This window comes from Fundulus heteroclitus, chromosome 9 (assembly GCF_011125445.2).
Source record: "Fundulus heteroclitus isolate FHET01 chromosome 9, MU-UCD_Fhet_4.1, whole genome shotgun sequence".
Classification (NCBI taxonomy): domain Eukaryota; kingdom Metazoa; phylum Chordata; class Actinopteri; order Cyprinodontiformes; family Fundulidae; genus Fundulus; species Fundulus heteroclitus.
This window is the reverse complement of record NC_046369.1, coordinates 17,835,401-17,855,033: the sequence shown is the minus strand read 5'-3', so window position 1 is coordinate 17,855,033 and position 19,633 is coordinate 17,835,401. Positions and strand designations below refer to the sequence as shown.

At 38.6% G+C, this 19,633-nt stretch overlaps 1 protein-coding gene across 45 annotated transcripts in view; it reads right to left on the bottom strand.

Annotated features, from left to right (window-relative positions):
* Positions 1–19,633, bottom strand: part of adgrl2a (adhesion G protein-coupled receptor L2a) — a 141,476-nt gene that overhangs the window by 37,569 nt on the left and 84,274 nt on the right. For all 45 annotated transcript variants that reach the window (XM_036141134.1, XM_036141135.1, XM_036141151.1 and 42 more), the window contains 2 exons: positions 1,713–2,006; positions 849–952 (listed from right to left, as the gene is read on the bottom strand). In XM_036141134.1, coding sequence (XP_035997027.1) covers positions 849–952; positions 1,713–2,006 — 398 coding nt within the window. The remainder of the gene's footprint in view (positions 1–848; positions 953–1,712; positions 2,007–19,633) is intronic.

Genomic DNA, 19,633 nt, shown 5'->3' with positions numbered 1-19,633 from the left:
AGCATCTCTTGTTAATAAAAAGGTACCCAGTTAGCAAATGTGTGGGATGATGACTGCTTTCTATTTTGTTGGACTACAAAATAAATGTGTTGTATTTTTAGAACAGGAGTATGGTCAGTCTTTCTTTGAAAACACTTGATGCATTAAGTTTACCCACATCTGCTGTTAAGTAAAGATCATAGCTATGTTACTATTTAATATGAAAATAAAGGAAAGGAAAAACGTATGGTTAAGAACAGCAAAAAAAAAATTTGTGTTGTATTGTACCGAATATTTACCCCTGTAAGATTTATATTTGTCAGAAAACAAAGGCTCCACCTGCATCAACGACCTTTGCTAGTGGATCAAATGGGTATCATTCTCAAAAAGCTGGCAGGGGCGGCACAAAATCAGTCCGGGGGCCGTTGGATTTGGCCTTCGTGGAAAAATGTTTTACGCTTTTCAGATTTGTATCTGTAAAAAGCTTAAAAATCTTATAAACCTTTCTTCCAATTTGCAATTTTAGACCACTTCATGCTGGTCTCTTATATACAATCCTAATAAAATACATAAAAGTTTTGTTTTTTTAGCACAACAAAAATGTCAAAAAGGCAAAACAGATATGAATACCTCTGCAAAGCACTGTATGCTGTTTTTGAAGTAATTTTGATTGACATAAAGATAAAGACACATCTGTTATCTGTAAAATATCTCTCACGCTGTTTTTCAAGTATTTGTGATCCTGATTTGCTGTGATCTTCTCAACACAGTCAAAACTCATTCAGATGCACATTTTCATTATTGTATTATTGTGTTTTGAGCAACACACTCCACATATAAAAAGAACAGTGAGGGTTGCTCAAACAAACCTTCTGGGCCAGCTGGTTGACCCAGTGGGAGGTACAGTTGCTAAGATCAGGGCCCTTTGGGTGCCAGTCCCCAGTGGAAAGGAGACATAAATAAGATGCCGTGCCTGAAAGGAAAAACAAGGAAAGAGTAGTCAGGTTGAATCAACTCAAAACAGTGTTTTTTTCTTCTTCCAAGAAATCCTCCAAAAGACAAAAAAGAAGAGAAACACAGATCAAAGGAAGAAACTATAAACAAGTAAGACAGTAATGCAAATGTGAGGTTTATTTAACTCATAAAAAGCCAAACAGCGTGCATATAAAATAAAATACCAACCCAGACAGTTTTTTTTTTTTAATTGTTGTTTGTTTTGTCCGTTCAAACGTATTTTTGGGCAATTTACAGTGGAATTGCTGAGCTACTCACACTCCGAACACCAATCACCAGTTTTATTTTGGGGGGCAGATTGTTTTCTGAAAATATTTACTACACATTCAGCATGCCCCTGCTTCAAAGTGGCAATTGTTTCCTGTCTTCTAATCAGTCCCGTGTCTGATGAAGTCAGAGCACGATTTCACACACAATCAACGGTGGAATGCAGGTCTCCATGTAAGCTCGGAGGGAAACATGTGAGACTGCTTTCTCTCCAGCACAGTCATTTTCACATTACTTAATCAAATTTAGAGCTGGAATTGAAAAGCTAACAGCCTGACTCGGTAGCAAATTGTTGTCACTTAGCTCGGTACCAGTGTTCTTTGTAAATAAAAATACACTGGTATGCAGGAGTGTTGCCCATCTGATAAACTCAGGGATGTTCTCTTGAGATGCTTAAGGTTCATCGTACACAGCGCGCCCACATCCCCGTGGTGAGACAAAACCCTGTTTACCTCGTGTTCCCTTGGGACAAGGTCGCTCCACGAGCATGCCCCTCTGGGTCTGAGGCCACATTATGTCTCTTTTCTCAGTGGCCTTGCAGAAACGCTCAGGTAAGGGGAAGGACTCCAGAGGCGGAGGAGAAGTTGTCTGTGGGATTACAGGCGGAGGCCTGGGCGCTCGCCTGCTGCCTCCTTTAAGCACTGTTGTGGTAGTGTTGACCGCGCCCCAGTGCGCTGTGGTTGTTGTAGTGACGGTCGTAGTTCTCAGAGGCTGCGTGGCCGTAGTGACTTCCGACAGAGGGGGAGCTGTGTAGACAGGGGGGGGGGGAGAATTATGATCTGGTTGTCGTGTGCAGCTCAGCGGAGAAATCATGATCGTTCTTTTGATTTATGAACTGTGCTTTCAGCGGAGACACGTTTATACATTTTGTGGCAATACAAAGAAACAGTGCATAAATATAACAACCAACCCGGGGGTCTACCTGTTGGTAAGGCCCACGTGTTTTGTGGGCCCACTCACATTTATATTGTACACAATTTTTTAAGCAACGTTGGAAAAGCTTAAATTTTTTAGCCACCGCTCTGTCTAGGGCTGCAAAAATATGTCACAAATACATCATCGTCGCAATGTCTGGGTGTGTAATAATCAAATCGCAAAGGACTGTTTTGAGAGCAACGACTGTTGACTAATATATTCCAAATGTTATGAACTTGTATTTTTCATGCAAATGTAATATTTACCCTGTTGGACAGAGTCTCATGGCAGCAGATGCTCACATCGAAAAAAACAATGACATGCCCAAAATGCTAAATGTCAGAGAGTGATGGAAGCCCAGGTGAGAAAGAGTTGGAAAAAAAATAGGCATACATTTCGAATGATATCAACATTGCCATTACTACCATTATCATTGTCATCGCAACAATTTCTGATATAGTGCAGCCCTAGCTCTGTCCCTTTGATGTCATAAGATGAAAATATATAATCATTTTCAAACAAAACAGCCACTATCAACATATACTTTATTAAGACTTTCTCTCATACGCCAACACACTGCAATGCATCATTGTGAAAAAAAGACACTAATAAATTGTTTTCGTGTTTCATTTAAAAAAAAAAAAAAAAAAATCTGAAAAGTTTGTCCTGAATGTTTTCCCCTCCCTTCAGTCAGAACTTTGTAGAACCACTTTTAGCTGCAGTTACAGCAGCAAGTTTTTTTTTTTTTTTTTTTTTTTTTTTTTTTTTAGGCACAGTATGGGTCTACCAGCTTTGTACACCTAGAGACTGAAATTATTGTCCCTTCTTGTTTGCAAAATAGCTCAAGCTCACTATTCCATTGTAGCTCTGCTTGTATGTTTACTGTTAATTTCTTGCTGGAAGGCGAGCCTTCATCCCAGTCTCAATTATTTTTACACTCACTAACAGGTTTTCTTCTAGGATTGCCTTTATTTATCCCCATCACCTCTGACCAGCTTCCCTCTCCCTGCTGAAGACGATATCCCCACAGCATAATGATATCAGCACCATGTATTACAGTTGGGATGGACTGGTATTTTTGATATATTTGTGCAATGTTGAAAAATTTTGGCATTTTTCTCATCTCACCTCATTTGTCATGTTTTTTACATGGCTTGTAGCAAATTGCAAACAGAAAACCCTTTTTTTTTTACTACCTGCCTTCCTTCTGCCACTCTTTTATACAAAACCAGGTTTGAGATGTGCATTAATACTTATCTTTTAAGATATTATTGCACATTGGCTGTGCATGTCTGCGGATTCCACATAGTTAATATGAATGTCTTAGTTGCTTTTCCGGGTAATGCTCGTCATTCTCTATGGATGGCAATGTCTTGGTAGGTTTGCAGTTTTGACATACCCTTAATTTTGGACAACAGATTGAACAGTCCTCTCTAAGTTGTTCAAAGCTTGGGATATTTAAAGTTCTCCATAGTTTCATTCCTGACTTGTCTGGTGGGTCTTCACATTCCTGTTTGTTTCTCTAACACACCTCTGAGTGTTTCATAAAACCGCTGAATTTCACAAAGGTGGTGTAATACTATTTATTAAATATGAAAGGTCATTAGACGCAATGGATTTTACTTGATTTATCAGAGTAAGGAGGAGTGAATTCAAATGCATGCCACACTTTTCAGATTTATATTGGCATATAACCATTTTCTTTTTACATCACAGCAGTGTATAACTCTGTATTGGCCTGTAAAATTAAAAAGACTGAAACTAATAATTGTTACTCTTTGAGATGCAGAAATGTTTGAGCTGTATAAATACATTTACAAGGCACTGTATCCCTTTTATGTAAGGCTTACATACCACTGTATTACCTTTTGTACTTTTTGATTACTGGTTATTTGAGTTGGTAAGTCTGAGGAGAACAAGGCGGTAATTAGAGTAACATCCTTTTGGCAATCATTCTTGCCTGGAAGAGTTTGTGGCACGGCTAATTAAATTTCATTGGAGCAGTACCAACCTGTATGTATAGCCACAGTGCCAGAACATTCATTTTAAAGTTATTCCTCCCAAGCACTCATACTCTGCTACAGTGGCTACGTCGTAACTCATGCAATGCCTGGGGCAAAACCAATATGTCTTAGTCTAGGGGAAAAAAAGGAAATAGTGCACTCATAACATCAGCCACTAAGGAAAACTAAGAGGACGTATTTTATGAGATTCACTGGAGCAGAGTGAGTAAGTCTGTATTTACATTTTATAGAAGTCAAATATGAGGAAGTTTTATAGATAAAATGTTGATACCTTCCTGATATGTTCCACTCCACATCAACAAATGCTAAACAAAACCATATTCCCCTGTCAAAGATATTTGTTGGGTGAATATAAAAGGGATAAGCTCCATCAATCAAAGGAGGTCTGACTGGAATGCGGTGTGCATACTGAATCTAATCGTGTTTGAGCACTTTGATTTCCTCCATTAGGCTGCCTGTAGAGCATGCAGAGAAAGTGAAGAGGTGCTGTTACACTGCTTGAGTTGAACACAGTCGTTCTCAGTAGTTCCTCGCAGCAGCGGTGAAAACACGGATGAGAGAGAGAGCCACAGTAAGAGAAAGACAGCTGGGATTCACAGGCGGATCTAGGACGAGGGTAAATGAAAGGGGTTGGTGGGAAAATAAATAAAAAATAGAGGCACACAGCGGCAGAGGATAATGGCAGAAATTTTTTTTTTTTTGAAACAATGCAGCCTCGCTCACTAAGGAACGGACAGTTTCTGTCTTCGGGTGGATTGCGGGAGAGGCAACCGGACCCCAGGCGACAACACTTCCATATCTGTTTCCTCCATTGGATAATGGGTCTCGCTGATAGCAACCCCCCAATCTCCCACCAATGCACACACCCCCACCCCTGCTACCATCACCATAGGCCCCACGGTGTGGATGAAAGGCTTCAGCACAGTTGAGCTGAAGGGAAGTCGGCTTTGAGGCTCTCGGCTACCTGTGGCGAATTAGGCTCTATTGACCAGAGGAGATGACTCTGTGGGCTCCCTCCTGTTGTGGGCTCGAGAACCACACAAACATACACAGATAAACACAAGCGGGAGGACGTGAACTTGTGCACAGATGAATGGCGGTTTTGACTGAGAGCTGAAGGAAGATTTGGCTGGCTGACTTCACCTCAGCTCCATGTCTTTTTGTCATTCCTCCCCTACCTGCATCCTTTTACTCAACACAGTGAAATGCTCAACCATAAAGCCTGTCACAGTAACCGAGAGACAATCTGTCCTTAGCGTCCTTCTGGCACCAGCATTCAGCTAGCTGGAAGAAATGCTTGTTTCTGCAGCACACCTAAACCCCTTCTGTGCTCTAACTCTTCATTTTTTGTGACTGGCAACAGTCAAAGCAACAGCAATCCAAATGAAATCTAACTTTTGTAATGTTTTTTTTTCTAAATGTACGTAGTTATGTGATCTTTGTATTGTGGCAGCAGAGCAAGTGAATATTGTTTCCATTAAAACATCTGGGTTGAACTTGTTTGGAAAACCTCCAGGAGATCTCCAAGAATCTGTGAGGCCCTTTAAAGGGGTCACGTTTTACGAAGTATGAAAGATAAGATCTCAGACTCCATGGGTCGCAGGGGTGTTTGGATTTAGAACCCTGACAGAAATAAAATGAAAATGAATCGCTGTTAGCCGGCATGATTTAAGATCTAAGATTTAAGAGCTCACAGCTACAGCCAATAAATCAGACAGGCATTCCTGCAGCATGTCAGCTAACAACTGTGTCTTGTCTATACCCTCATTCAACAAGGCTGCTTGTTGTGGCGTGAGGGGATATCTGGTTTTATTTGTCTGTTCGCAACATATACAAAAACTGCCTTTGAAGTTTTGAGTTTTTTTGTGTTATTCATTTCTAAGTGCTATTAGCCTTGAAACTGAAGAGATAATTATTGTTTGGATGAGTTAAAATGGAGCTAAACTGTGTTATTAGAAATCCTGAATCTTAACATTAAAATCCCCCTAAGGCAATCCGATTACCTTTGGATAAGGTTTGTAGAGGACTGTAGGCATACATGGCCAGAAAATGTCTGGAATGCATAACCTTTGCAATAAAAATATATATAGCTAAATAAGTTTGTACCTTTTTAAATAAAAATCTGAATAAATACCTTACCGGTATCATTGTGTACCACAATTTTAAAGAGTTTTCTGTCATACTGTTCCTACAATTCAATGCATTTTTTGTAAGCAAGGAGTAAGAATAGCAAACTGCCCCCCTCCCCCACCTGCTGCTTAGCACTGCTAATCAGCTAGCGGAAAGAAGGCTGCTACATTTTTTCTACTTTACACTCTAACACAATGAAGACACATTATGCTGTTTGGAGATACAGAATTTGTGGCACGAGAAAAAAAAACTAAAGTAAAGGTGTCGAGTATCATTCTTATTAAGTTAATGCTGTCTTAACACTACACCTGGCAAGCATGCAACAGCTTGCCTGACTAATTAATCAGCTAATAGTAGCTTGTTATTGAAAGGCCAAAAAAGTATAATATGCGGCAGAACAAGAATGCACACGTGAAAATGTGTTCAGAGATTAATATTTGCCTAAAGTGCACCAGTTGAAATATTTTGGGGGTTTTCTTCACGACCGATGGTACAGATCCTGATATGTTGCCTGTGTGGTATAGATAGAATTGAGCCAAAAAAAAACAAAGCTCCTGATTTACCAGTTTGTCTACTTTCCAAATCTCCATGTTGGTTTGCAGTCATTGATAGCGACTGAAGGAATTAAATACCAGACATAAGGGGTTGAAATTAGTTTTCAATGTAGGGTGACCAGACCAAGCTTTAAATTGTGCCTTATAGAAAGCAGTGAGTTGAGGTGGTATGGACGTCTGATCAGGTTTCCTAACTGGGCCCCTACCTTTGGAGGTTTTCAAGACACACAGGAACGTACTGTAAAGTAAATAATCTCAATATATTACTTGTAACCTGGCAACAACTTGAGGTCCCTGAGAATGAGATAGAGAGTGAACCTGGAGAAAAGGGTGTCAAGATATTCATCCTGGACCTTTTAGCCCCAAGAATTGATCGCAAAAATATGTATATATATCTATACATATATCATATGTATAAATGGACATGAAAACTAGTGAAATTTAGAGGTTGTTTATACTGTAGCTCAAGTCTATAAATTTAAATAACAATAACAAAATACTAACAATATCTTAACTAATATTTCATTAGGTTATGTTATCTTAGCCTTGCAGGAAAATGTTTGCTTTGCTTTTTTAAATAAAAAGTGGTATGAGACACATACGGGCTCATATCAATAAATATGCAAATGAAATGTTGCTTAATTGCAAAAAAAAAAAAAAGTCTTGTATATGTCCATGCTACAGCTGAAAACGGCTGTGCTGTAAAGAGCCTCATTAATGAGGAATAATATGAGGCGGACACATTAGATGAAAGGACTACTATAATCCTGTTGGTGGGGGTTTCATGTCATGTTTATGATGCAACATAATCCTCTTTCCTGTGTGAAAAAAGGGCCAATGCGAATGTAGGCTATACTTCCCATTGAGATTTGCGAATGAACAAAGCAAGCCTCTCTAACCAATGTTTTTATTGCGTGTGTGGTGTGTTAGCTCGCATTTCTGCCAACGACACAATAATCTTATTACCTTTATGCTATAGTTTGGTTCGGTTTAATCCAGTGAAAGCAGGAGGGAAGAACGTAAAGTATTAAAACTGGTCACTCCACTCACAGAGCTGTCCAAGTGGATATGTTTATAAGTAGATACAGTGGAGGATTGGTATTGATCTGTAAGCAATGCTGCAGAGGACTTATCGTCTGATTCATAACATCTTGTCTTCTACTGCAGCTGCAGACGTCTGACACTGCCGGGTGCATTCCCTGTACAATATTCTTTTGATAACAACAAACGAAGGGAGTTTCACTGTTTGGACTATATGCAGCAGAAACCAGGACAGGATTCTTGATTGTTATATCTCCGCTGAGCTCAGCCCAAGGGGAAGCTTCAATTAGCTGTCACGGAGTGTGAGTGCATAGACTGATATTCTCCAAAGCACAGCCAATAGTCAGGACAGGCTTATTCATAACCTCCTTCTGTGATTCGATGCCCACACACTATTGCACTTCTTGGTGGTTCTATTATTACCGCTGGGGTTACAGGTCTGGGATCGATGACAGAAAATGAGACGGGATCAAAGACAAAAATGTGGCTTGTCGAGTGTTGTCTGAGCATATGCATACATGTACAGTAAGAGAGAGACACACTCTCTCTGACACACACACACACAATCCCCATGCTTACATGGGGCCTAGATGAGACTTTACCAGGATTGAGTACTCATGTCAGGGTGACAAATGGAAAACGACATCATGTGTGTCTGTTATATTACGTGTAATGGCTTTACTGACTCTGGATGGTTGTTCATCAGGGTAATGTTTCAGGCACATTATCAGGTGCTGCTTATCTTCTGACAGAGGAGGAAATCGTATGGGAACACACATAAGAAGAAAAAGTTAAAAGAAACTTTCCATCTTCTTTCTGGTCTTTCTTATTCTCTGTGCTCTTGCACAATAAAGTCATAGTGATACTGAGTAAGTATCTTTCTCCTTGTTTATATCTCTGTGGGAAATTTGCTTTGTGCTAAAGTAAAAAAACTTGTGAATATAATTATACGGACCCTTTAGAAAAGTGAAATCCTAATGGGGAAGGACTAAAATATCTTAGGAAGGACAACAAGAGGTTCTAAAATTCAAACATGTACTGAGAAATAGCTATTGACCATAATCAGATGATTTTTAGTTACATCAACCACTCGGTAACTCGGTCATCCAATGTTGTTTTTTTTTCTCCAAACATGGAATGCAACAAACATCAGCACAAATGTTGACAACAACACTTTTCCATGCGGATGGTATTTCTGACTGACTAACACCCAAATCTAGCTATTTTCAATATAAGTTGGGTGTTTAGAATGGAGTATGAGAAAGCAGGGAGATGCAAGAAAGTGTTTAAAAGGAAACTGTACTTCCTACACGTAGATAAACATCAGCAGTTCATTCTGACTAAGAGAGAGAACAAGACTCACAGCAGATTACACGAAGCCTGAGCAAAGTACAGCCACATTGCTTGGATTCATTTTTTTGAGTGATTAAGTAAAATAATTGATTTAAAGTCTGTGCAAAATATATCTGGAAAATGCTGTTTTCATAATGCTAGCTGCACTAACGATGCTAGCCACTAATATATGATCCTGAATGACCTAAAAGCTCAATATTGATTATTTTCTTTATTTAGAATCTTACTAAAAACTATTTACCACAATCCCAAGCACACATCTGCTCCCAATTAATTAATAGGCACTTATAGCAGTAAGGGTTGAAAAAGCATTTTGAATGCTACTTTTATAGTACAGTTATATAATGTGAAGTAAGAATTAAGGCGAAATGTTGTGCATCTTTAAAATGAATGAGTAAAAAGTGCTTTTTAATTCCTCTCACAAAAAGGATATATGAAGAGAAATAAGGTCTTGATCATTCAAAAAAAAAAAAAAAGTGTAAATAACTCTCCGCCAACATCTCTGTTTCAAATCATCTCCTGTGGACGCAGCCTGGATGCATCTACGTTCATATGGAAATAGAGCTGTTATTGACTATGAAATAGTGTAATGAGTTATATCAAGTTTGTGATGCATTTGATATCTACCAATAATAAGAAAAACACACACAAAGGAAATTGGATTACACGTCTTTCACTCTGTGTTGCATGTGTAGCTGTGAAAGGAAACAAGGCGTGTGATTGCTGGTACATCAGCAGTAAATATGAAGAAAGCTGAGAAAAAATTCACGTAATTTCCCAGGAGCCGTGTCCTTGTGAAGTGTGTTCAGTACACATCCATATCTTAGGAAACAAAACCTAATAGATGGATTATCTTATTTACTGCTGCCTCCAACATTCTGCTCTCTGACACTGCCAATGCATCAATTCATATGGACAGAGGCAAGGAAGTGCACTCCACTTATACCAACGCAACCGCAAAAATGTACACATTCATATACAGCTCAACCGACAACATAACTCCAAAGTGAAGGAAACAGAGACAGCAGCTGCCAGACTGTGTTTTTTTTTGTATCTTCTTCCAGCTTTCTGTAACAGTACGTGCCTCAAATTTCAAGTGTGAAAGTGGACGAGCCCACTCAAAGTGTGCCAAGCAGACTAAAAATGTAATGCAGTGAACGATCGAGGGTGGTCACTCAGGCAAAGACGTATAGAGGAGAATTCAGACTCAGGGATACAGCTGAGGGGCTGCAAAATGCATAAACATATGTGCAGACAACAGCATAGCTGTGTAGAGCATAAAAAAACACACACAAATCCACATATGCACAGATTAGAGGAACACAAAGTCCCAGAGACACAATAATCAGACAGTGTGAAATAAATCTCCTCAAAGGCATGTGTCAGGCAGTGATGGGGGACTATTGTGATGTCTGAGTAATAATTCTTTTAATACGCCTTGTTTCACAGTCTGACTGTAATCAAACAAGAGACTGTGGATCCCCTTGGCTCTAGGGCTCAGCGTAACCATAATCACCACCTCTTTCTCTCTCTCTCTCTCTCTAACTCTCTCCGTTTTTATGTAAAAAAAACTAAAAACCTTTATGACGTTTTAAATCATAAACCCATGGTTTGCTGTTGCTTGAATACTTGTATGTTGTCAGTCGGTATCATTTAACAGCACTCTGTACAGCAGTTTACCTTCAGCAGGTGACACATTTCACGGAAGAGTTTACAAGCAGCTTGGGCTTTTGATAAAACATCATGTTTCAGGTGTGTTCAGGGGAACAGTGTGAAATGGCCTTTCTTGTCTGGCACTAACAACTGACCATAATGTTTTACGCCAGAGAGGCAGCAACGATTATATTTCAGCGAAAACAGGTCATGGACTGGGGTTAAGTAATGGAAAGCCTTCAGTTGCACGTATGAGAATCCAACTCTGATAACATGGGGGGAGAAAATACTATATTGCCATGTTTACATAAATATTTAAAACAATGCTGTAAAATATGATCTAAATGCTTTTATTAGATACAACTTGCTAACTAGTTTTAAAATAATGTTAACCTAATAAGAGTTATAGGTGGCACTAATCCAGTGACCCCATTTTTTTATGTATGAGAAAGCTCAGTAGCCTCCTTTGGGCCAGCTGGCCAGCAGTGTGCAGTAGAATGTTGAGGAGGGGCATCTCTCCTTTACTTTATGCTCCATGCAGACACAAGAAACAGTGTCAGTGAAGCGCTTCCTCTTGCCTTTGATTAAAAAGACTTTAAACCAACAGTATACGCTGGTTAAAATTAAGCCAGTGAAATTGAAAGCTATCTTAATTTTTATGCTGCTTTTGTGGGTGGGAAACTCACAGATGTACCTCATTGTTATTAAAAGCTGACTTATTTGGGTGCCAAGAGGCTCCGGGGTAGAGCAGTCGAAGCAGATATGGAGGCTGCAGTCCTAGATGCAGCTAGCTGATTCCTGGCTCTGGGATATTTACTGTACGTCTCCCCTTTCTTCCTCTGCCCTTCTTCCTGTCCAGCTAATCATGACTAAAGGCCACTCAAAACACAAAACCTTAAACAAGGATCACCAAAACTATTTTTTTTTATTCTTGACTAAATGTTTTAAAAATATATATTATACTGGGAAAGAAAATCAAAGTTAGCAAAAAAATAAATGTGGAATTCTAAAGTGAATTGCTTCTTTAGACTTTTAATATCTTAGATATGTCCTCATATTGCGTAGTAGGTTTAAATTACATGTTGTTACATCTTAAATGTGTAAATTAATTCATTAGTTTATTAACTGCTTCTTCAATATTGGCTGTATTGAATGTATCTTTTCTTTTCTTTTTGTTATTTAGATGCATATTGACATTATTTTCATTCAATTGTATTTGAATTCATAGCCCTAAATTTACAGGTACATCTCACTAAGTGAGAGGATCTTTGAAAAGTTTATTTAATATGGTAATTTAAAACAGTAACTATTCAAAAGCTTGGTATACCCTGATGCTGGTAACCAGCTCAAGCTGAACAGCACACTGAATAGTTACTATAATATGGCATCAGCCTTTAATTAACCACATGTAGATTCTTCTTATAGCTCCTGGTAATGTCACAAATCTTTTGTAACGCAGAATCTGACCTGCACAGTTTTGACTGAATCAAAAATAAGTATAACTGAGAATAAAAAAAGCTAATTGTAAGTCAAGATGAACAGATCGTGAGATCTGTAGCATCTCAAAAAACAAACTTCCCAGTGTACAAGCTTACAGGGTTCCTTCACATTCTTGAAATTTTCGAAAAGCATGAATTTGCTCCTAGTGTTTTCCAAGTCTAGACAAGTGTAGAGAACCATTTACGTATCCATACTTCCTAAAAAAAATTAAAATTTCCATAAAGATAAAAATGTAGATTAAAAAAAATACTAACCAAACTTTACTTTTGCATTGGTTGTTAAGAAATGTTTTTCAAAAATAGTTTGAATTACATTTGAAACTCATGCTGACTACTTTTTTTTTTAACCACAAAGAAGTGATGCTATCCTTGCACTAAACTTGTAGTACCCCATTTTAGATGTTAGCACAAAAAGGGATACCAGCCACTAGCTGAAATGGTGTGACCTATATCTGTAAAAGGCTAGAGTTGGTTTATTTTTTTATATATTTGATAGAGAGAGAACAAAAAGAATAACTGCACTCTGGCAGTCCTGGTAATAACAAAGTTGAGTCCTCTGATTTCTTACAATAATTAAGTCTTTAGGGCATCACCTGGCAAGTTTTAAAAAGCATCTTAATGTCTGCTGTGTTTTTGCTTTCAGTTGGAGGGTTGTGGTAACTGCATATATGTATCAGAATGCTTGATTACTTTAAAAACATTGGCTTTTCATTTGTGGGAAAGTTTTGTCTGCAGATGTTAAAGATCGATGAAGGAATGTGGAGAAAACGAGCCAAGAAAAACATACCTGCATGTCACCAAGTTGAGCAGAAATTCAGACTTGTAGAAAACTTTGTCCAATAGGGCAACATTCAGCACGGTAATGTGTTTTGCCAACAATGTGCAACTACTCCTCCCTGTCAGCTAATTGGCTGCTGTGGCTCAACTTGCCGATTGTTACCTGGGTTTCCTCAGCCAATCATTATTCAGCAATGGCCTATAAATAAAGCCCGTAGAGTTGTTCCAATTGTGGCATTTTGCAGTATATCCACAAGTACACCATGTATGTATGTAGATCTTACACTTTTTGCCAAGCTTAAAACGTTGGTAAGTTTGAGGTCTGCTATGATGTGCTTGATATTGTTGTTCATCTGCTTGGCCTTGTAGAACACAGCGGCCATATTTTGGGGGGTGAGGGGGCAATCCACTTTTCCCGTTTATGTGAAAGAGAAGGAGTTTAGCTGAAGATATATTTTGTTTATCTTTACTGATCAGAGTGTTCAAAATGTAGGTATTTTTATTAATGAAGATATCAATATTACATCAGAAATAATAAATTGAATTGGGTTTTACTATTCTTAATTCCTCCTCTTTTCTGTTTCAAAATCAAACACGTAAAATACAAACTTGTCGCCTTGTTTTGCCCATCAAGATTTTATACAAGCCAGACACCAGATCAATTAGTAATGCTAAAATGTTGTCAAACATTATAGTATATTCAAAATGGTTGAATAGATTTGCCTTAGGTTTGTTGGCTTGGGTAGTCAATTAAAGTTGGTGTATTTCTGGCAGTAGATTAGGTCAAAGTAGAAGAACTTACACTTCAAACGGAAGCTGAAGTGATTCTACTTTGGCTGAGTCAATAAAAAAATGTATGCCTTTAAACCAAAAGGAAGTATATCACAAATACATACATGTCTTTTCATAAATCCCCACAAGACAAAAAGCTGTTCCAGGGCTTGAGACACTAATTCTAAACGTCAAAAGTATACAGCGTGATCTCTGATCTTCATGTGCGTGACGAGCATCTTTGTCCTGTTTTGTAGCTATAGTTTCCCAGGAAGCAGAGCTCGGGATTTACGTAAATCCAGTCATTTAGTGTGCATCGCTCCCACCAGGCTTTGTTTGAGTAGTCTAGCCATGGTTTGACACTGAATTCAGGAGAAATAAATTTGTATGGTGTGCTAGTGGGCACATCTCACCGTCGATCATGGGTGGGACACATATGCAGAAAGATAATTAACTATCTACTAGTGAAGAAAAGGTAAACTGAAACTGAAAACTGATTACAGTGGTGAGATAATGGGAGACAGAAATAATAGGTGCAAGCAGACACAGAGAGAGCGAGACAGAAACAATAGCATGAAGAATAAGACAGGAGGACAGGCAAACAAAAACAAAAAGGGTGATTTTCCACATCGATAACCTCTCCTTTCACACCGCTGTGTCCACTTGGGCAGCTGACGGGGGCTTAGGGAGAAGAAGGGATTGTTGCTCAGGCAAACAGACAAATTGGCCGCTTTTAACACATCCTGGGCTATGGCGTCGTATGGCCGGTGGCTGTGTCGCAGAAACAAGTCACTGCCATTTTACCTGAGCACATCAAAGGGCTGTGAAAACTAAACTTTGAATTTGATTTTACAAATTCTAAAAAAAAAAAAATGGCTATCATCCCTTGGTGTGTGGACTCGTGTGTTTGAGAGAGTGACTGTTGCTGACAAGACTTCCTCGAAGAAACGATTGGCAACAGATTAATCTATAGGTAGGGCAAGCCCTATAGACTATGTGTACAAGTCAGCTAAATTATTTTAGAAACAAAGTGTTTCCCGTTTTGGCCATTGTTGTAATAGTTATTACTTTTTGAAATTCGGCATAATTCGAAAGACATAGACCAAGGCCCACCACTACAAAAACCTAAAATTTTAAAAAAAAAACTTCTATGTAGAGGGCATTCTCACTACATGCCCAGCTGCTTTTTAAGAAAAAAGCTGGTTGTTCATTTCACCCTCAACAACTTTTTTGATGTGAAAAAGTGGTCGCTGTGAAAGAAGGCGACGCAACAAAGTTACACCATCTTTGAAAACCAACTGAAGCGTAACTTGTAGACATCCTACTTTCTGCAAAAAATATATTATTCGGCACAACATTCCCTTCCGCTGTTTTTAATACCAAAAATGTAACACTCTACAGTAGTAAATCTGACCTTTTGGCTAAATAAAAAGGCTGTGGATTAACTGACATATATTGTAATCACTTAAAAAGGTACATCATTCTTCAAAGACAATTTGTTGAACATTTAAGGCAATATTTAAAAAAGATGTAAAATTAACCACATTTTCATTTTTGGGGATCACAACAAAAGCTTGTTAAAATCTCATTATGAAGAAAATAGGAAAATGCTGTTATTTCCTTACTGTCAATTTTAAACACCCCTTGTGGGACATTTCATCAATTCATACCTGCCTGGGGGATGTTTCACACCCATTTGGAAAATTGATGACTTAAACTAATTTTCTGTGCTCCACTCTGTCTACTGCAAGGGAATATGTGCAATACAAAATATATTGCTAATAATATGCAACAGAATTAAATTACAAGAGGGATTTGCCTACTTCTGTGTAAGTGTATCTCTATACTTACTGAGATACTTAACTACAACAAAAACCACACCAATATATCACAGTTTAATAACTTGAGGATGAAAGGGTTTGATTACATTTATGAAATGGAAGTGGGAAAGGACAAAATGGTGATTTGTAGGTATGAAATGGAGGTACAAATTAGATAAGGGGTAAAATGTGTTGAACTGCGTCAAAATAATCTGTTTACAGGTATGTTTGTGTTGGGGACAATTTCAGGTAGTGACAGCTCCTTTCCCTAAAACTCTCCATCTCTCCCTGTGACTTTGCTTGTTTCTACTCCAAATATTTGCATGCAGGTTAACCTCTATAGAAGCAAAAGAGAAGACAGGAATACATCATTGTAGTGCTTATTAGAGACCTGTGTATTCATCAGACTGTATGAGGTAAGCTCTCTAGGGTGACTGCTTATGCATACAAGTCACACACATTAGTAGTAGCTGAACATTTTTGCATTGTAAGGCATTTTCCTTACATTCAAAATGCAGGGCATCTCTTTGACCACACGCAGAGCTGTGAAAGCTAATTGGCAAGTCACGGCAGTCAACTGTACCCAGTAATTTCTAACAAATTGGATCATTTTCGTTCTTACAATCCCCCCCCCCCCTCCCTTCCCCGTGTTCATTTGAAGTTGTAGCAAGGTTCAAAAGAGTATGCAAATGTATTGATGTTTTACCAAATAAGATTCGCGTGGGTCTTAATTGCAGCACAGAGAGTTGTTGTATAGTTTTGATGTTGCTACAACAGATAGAAAAAAAGGTTTCCAAGCCTCATATTGTGTCCCACTAAGGCAGCGTTAGAGCTTTTGCATGCATTTTTTCTACAGGAGCTTTTAAAACTTGGAGCATGAATTGCTTTTCTATATAAATGGTCAAATAATGAGTTTTCTTGGGAATACCCCATTTAAATGAATTTAATCATGTCATTTATAAGGTTCAACGTAGGACTATTTTCTGTTATGAGTTCCCATATGGCAGGAAGAAAACGCGCTGACCAACGCAGTTAAATGTGCAGATTATGGAGCTGCTGCTTCAAGCCAAGAATCAGATTTACTGACCCATTTAATGTCCACTTCCAGAGGAGCCACATGTTGGATGCGACCCCATCTACTCCTCCATAATCCTACCAGAGATGATCTTGTCTCTAGGCAGGCGAAATTATCAGAGGTGACATGAAGTCAACTGTCTGTCACACATGGTTTAAACATCACTTTGAGGTTTTGCAAGCCAAATGGCAAGCCAAATCAAATGGGTTACATGTTTGTGCACTTAAGAAATATTGGGGCAGTGTAGTAGGAGCTGCATGGCAAATTCAAATACCAGCAGTTTCTCTTCAAAGAACTGCCCTAATATACTCCAGAGTTATCCTCTGTGCATTCTTTGAAATTTCCTTTTTGAAGATAAATCTACTACAATTCTTGCACCTCTAACGGCACTCCCTTCTCTTCTAAAAAAAAATAACACGACTTGCTAAGGTTTGAGTCTGGCCTGAGACCATCCCAGCTGTCATAATTTTCAAGTAATGTACATCCTGCACTCTTTGTCAGACAATCCCAGACATAAACAGCCACGCACGCAAACACCTAAGATCCGTTAAAAATCACAAATGAATCTGATGTGTTTCGGAAATGTTTTGAAATGCATTTTAGATCATTAAACTTACACTTCAATTTGTTTTCCATGTTATGCACTCTTTTTCCCCCCACAGGGCTCAAACAAATTGTGCACTCTGATAGCTTGTTTCAGCGCCTAGTGAGGCAGGCAAACGAGCATAAAGATATTAAAGAGAGGGCGTCCAGTGACAGCAAGGAAAAAAAGTGCCATCATTTATGTGTCAACATCAGCCATGTGGGAGGACAAGTTTATTGACAACTTGATGATCATCCCGGACCATTCTGCCTTACTCTCATCGACTTCAGCTCAACATACATTAGTCAGCAGCAGGGCCAGACTCAGGTCTCATTTGTCAAGAAAAGAGAGCAGTTCTTGTTGACATAAAAAAATCTGTGTGTCCCAAGGAGCACGTATACGTATACGTCAGGTAGAGTTTACAAAGCTTGCAAGCATACTCCACAGCAAGAGAATAAGGGCTTATTACAGTGGTTGGGAGGTCTAACATTGTGTTGATTGAGTGTTCAAACCATGTAGACAAATAACCGGACTCTAACAAATCAATTTAAAGCATCTGATTCTGCTATTGGTGATCTGCGTCAATTCAACAAACGAACCGCTCGATTGAGCATAAAGCCTGCTTGGCAGAGCTAAATCCATATTTGCTAGGCTAAAAAAAGAAGACCCTTGCTTAGCTCCTTTCCGATCAGCTTACAGCCAATGAACGATCAATTTCTTCCAAAACATGTAATAAAGTAAGAATACACCATGAAAATCTTCAAATTTTTTTTCACACTATGAAGACAAATTTCAGCCACAGCATGACTGTGAAGTGGAAGGACAAAGGTTTGTCAATTTTATTTTACCAAGATAATAAAATGAAAATTTGAAAGGTTCTGTGTGTATATAATGTGTATCCAGCACCCGCTAAGTCAATGATTTGTAGGACCACCCTTTTGCTGCAATTATAGCTGCAAATCTTTTGGGAAAACAGTTTTGAAGATCTAGAGAATGACATCGTTGCCTAATTTTCTTTACAAGATAGCTCAAGCACAGTCAGATTGGAGGGAGAGTTTTCAATGAACAGCAATTTTTAAGTTTTACCACAAATTCACAATTGGATCGTTGGTCTGTCCACTCTGTTCCATTGTAATTCTGGCTGCACATTTAGGGTTGCTGTCCTACTGGGAGGTGGACATCTGACCAAGACTAAAGGCTTCCGCAGCCTCCAGCAGGCACCTATTTTAATTATTCCTGTTCAGATTCCTTGTCCCTGCTGAATAAAAGAAACCCAGCAGCAGCATGCCACTATCACACTGTTTCCCTGTGAAGATGCTAAGTTTTCCATGTAGACAAACTCAAGGTCAAAAATTGGTCTTTCCACTTCACTGTTATGAGCCACTCTGTGCTTGTAACCAATACAATATAATATAATGAAGTTTGTGGCTGTCATGTGACAAAATGTGAAAAAAAATAAAAATTGAAGGATATAAATACTTTCTCACACCACTGTAATTTAATTATTTTAAAACTATGGGGAAAAAAAATGCTGTTGTCTTCTTTAGAAATACTTTCTGAAACCTTGAAGCACACCTTCAATTTTCTGGCATTAGTGCGTGAAACAATAGCTTGAGTGTGATCAAACAAAAGGGTATAGATTTCCAAAATATTATTCGTATCAAATGATTTAAATTTACTTGTAAAATGCTAATACTGAGTTCAGTTCTTTCATATTTGCTGTGGAGGAACATCAATCATTTTCAGGTGGAATAAAAACGATTCTAACTGTGAAAGTGGGTTCCTGGCATATGGCTTCTGCTTTGAATACTGGACTTCGTTCTTTGTCACAGTAAAGCCTGCCTCTTTCTGGCTATGCAGAAGCTGTTCCACTGACTGAACCCAATTTAGCAGCCTCAGCCCAAGCCCTATCACTACCAAAGTGGACGAGCAAACATTTTAATAAATATTGAGCTCACTGATAATCTGTGGAAAAGTTGCTTGACCTCTGTGGCTCATCACTGACTGCGCTGGGTATTTCTTGGGCTTAGGACTCTGGGTGTGAAGGGGATTAGGATAATTGCTGTTATTATATTCTCAGTGCAAGGGCTATCACAGGTCTGGGCTAGCTACTTCTCTGCTCTTGACAGCTAAATTAAAAACATCTGCAGTTGATGTGACCCTGGATGATTGATCCTT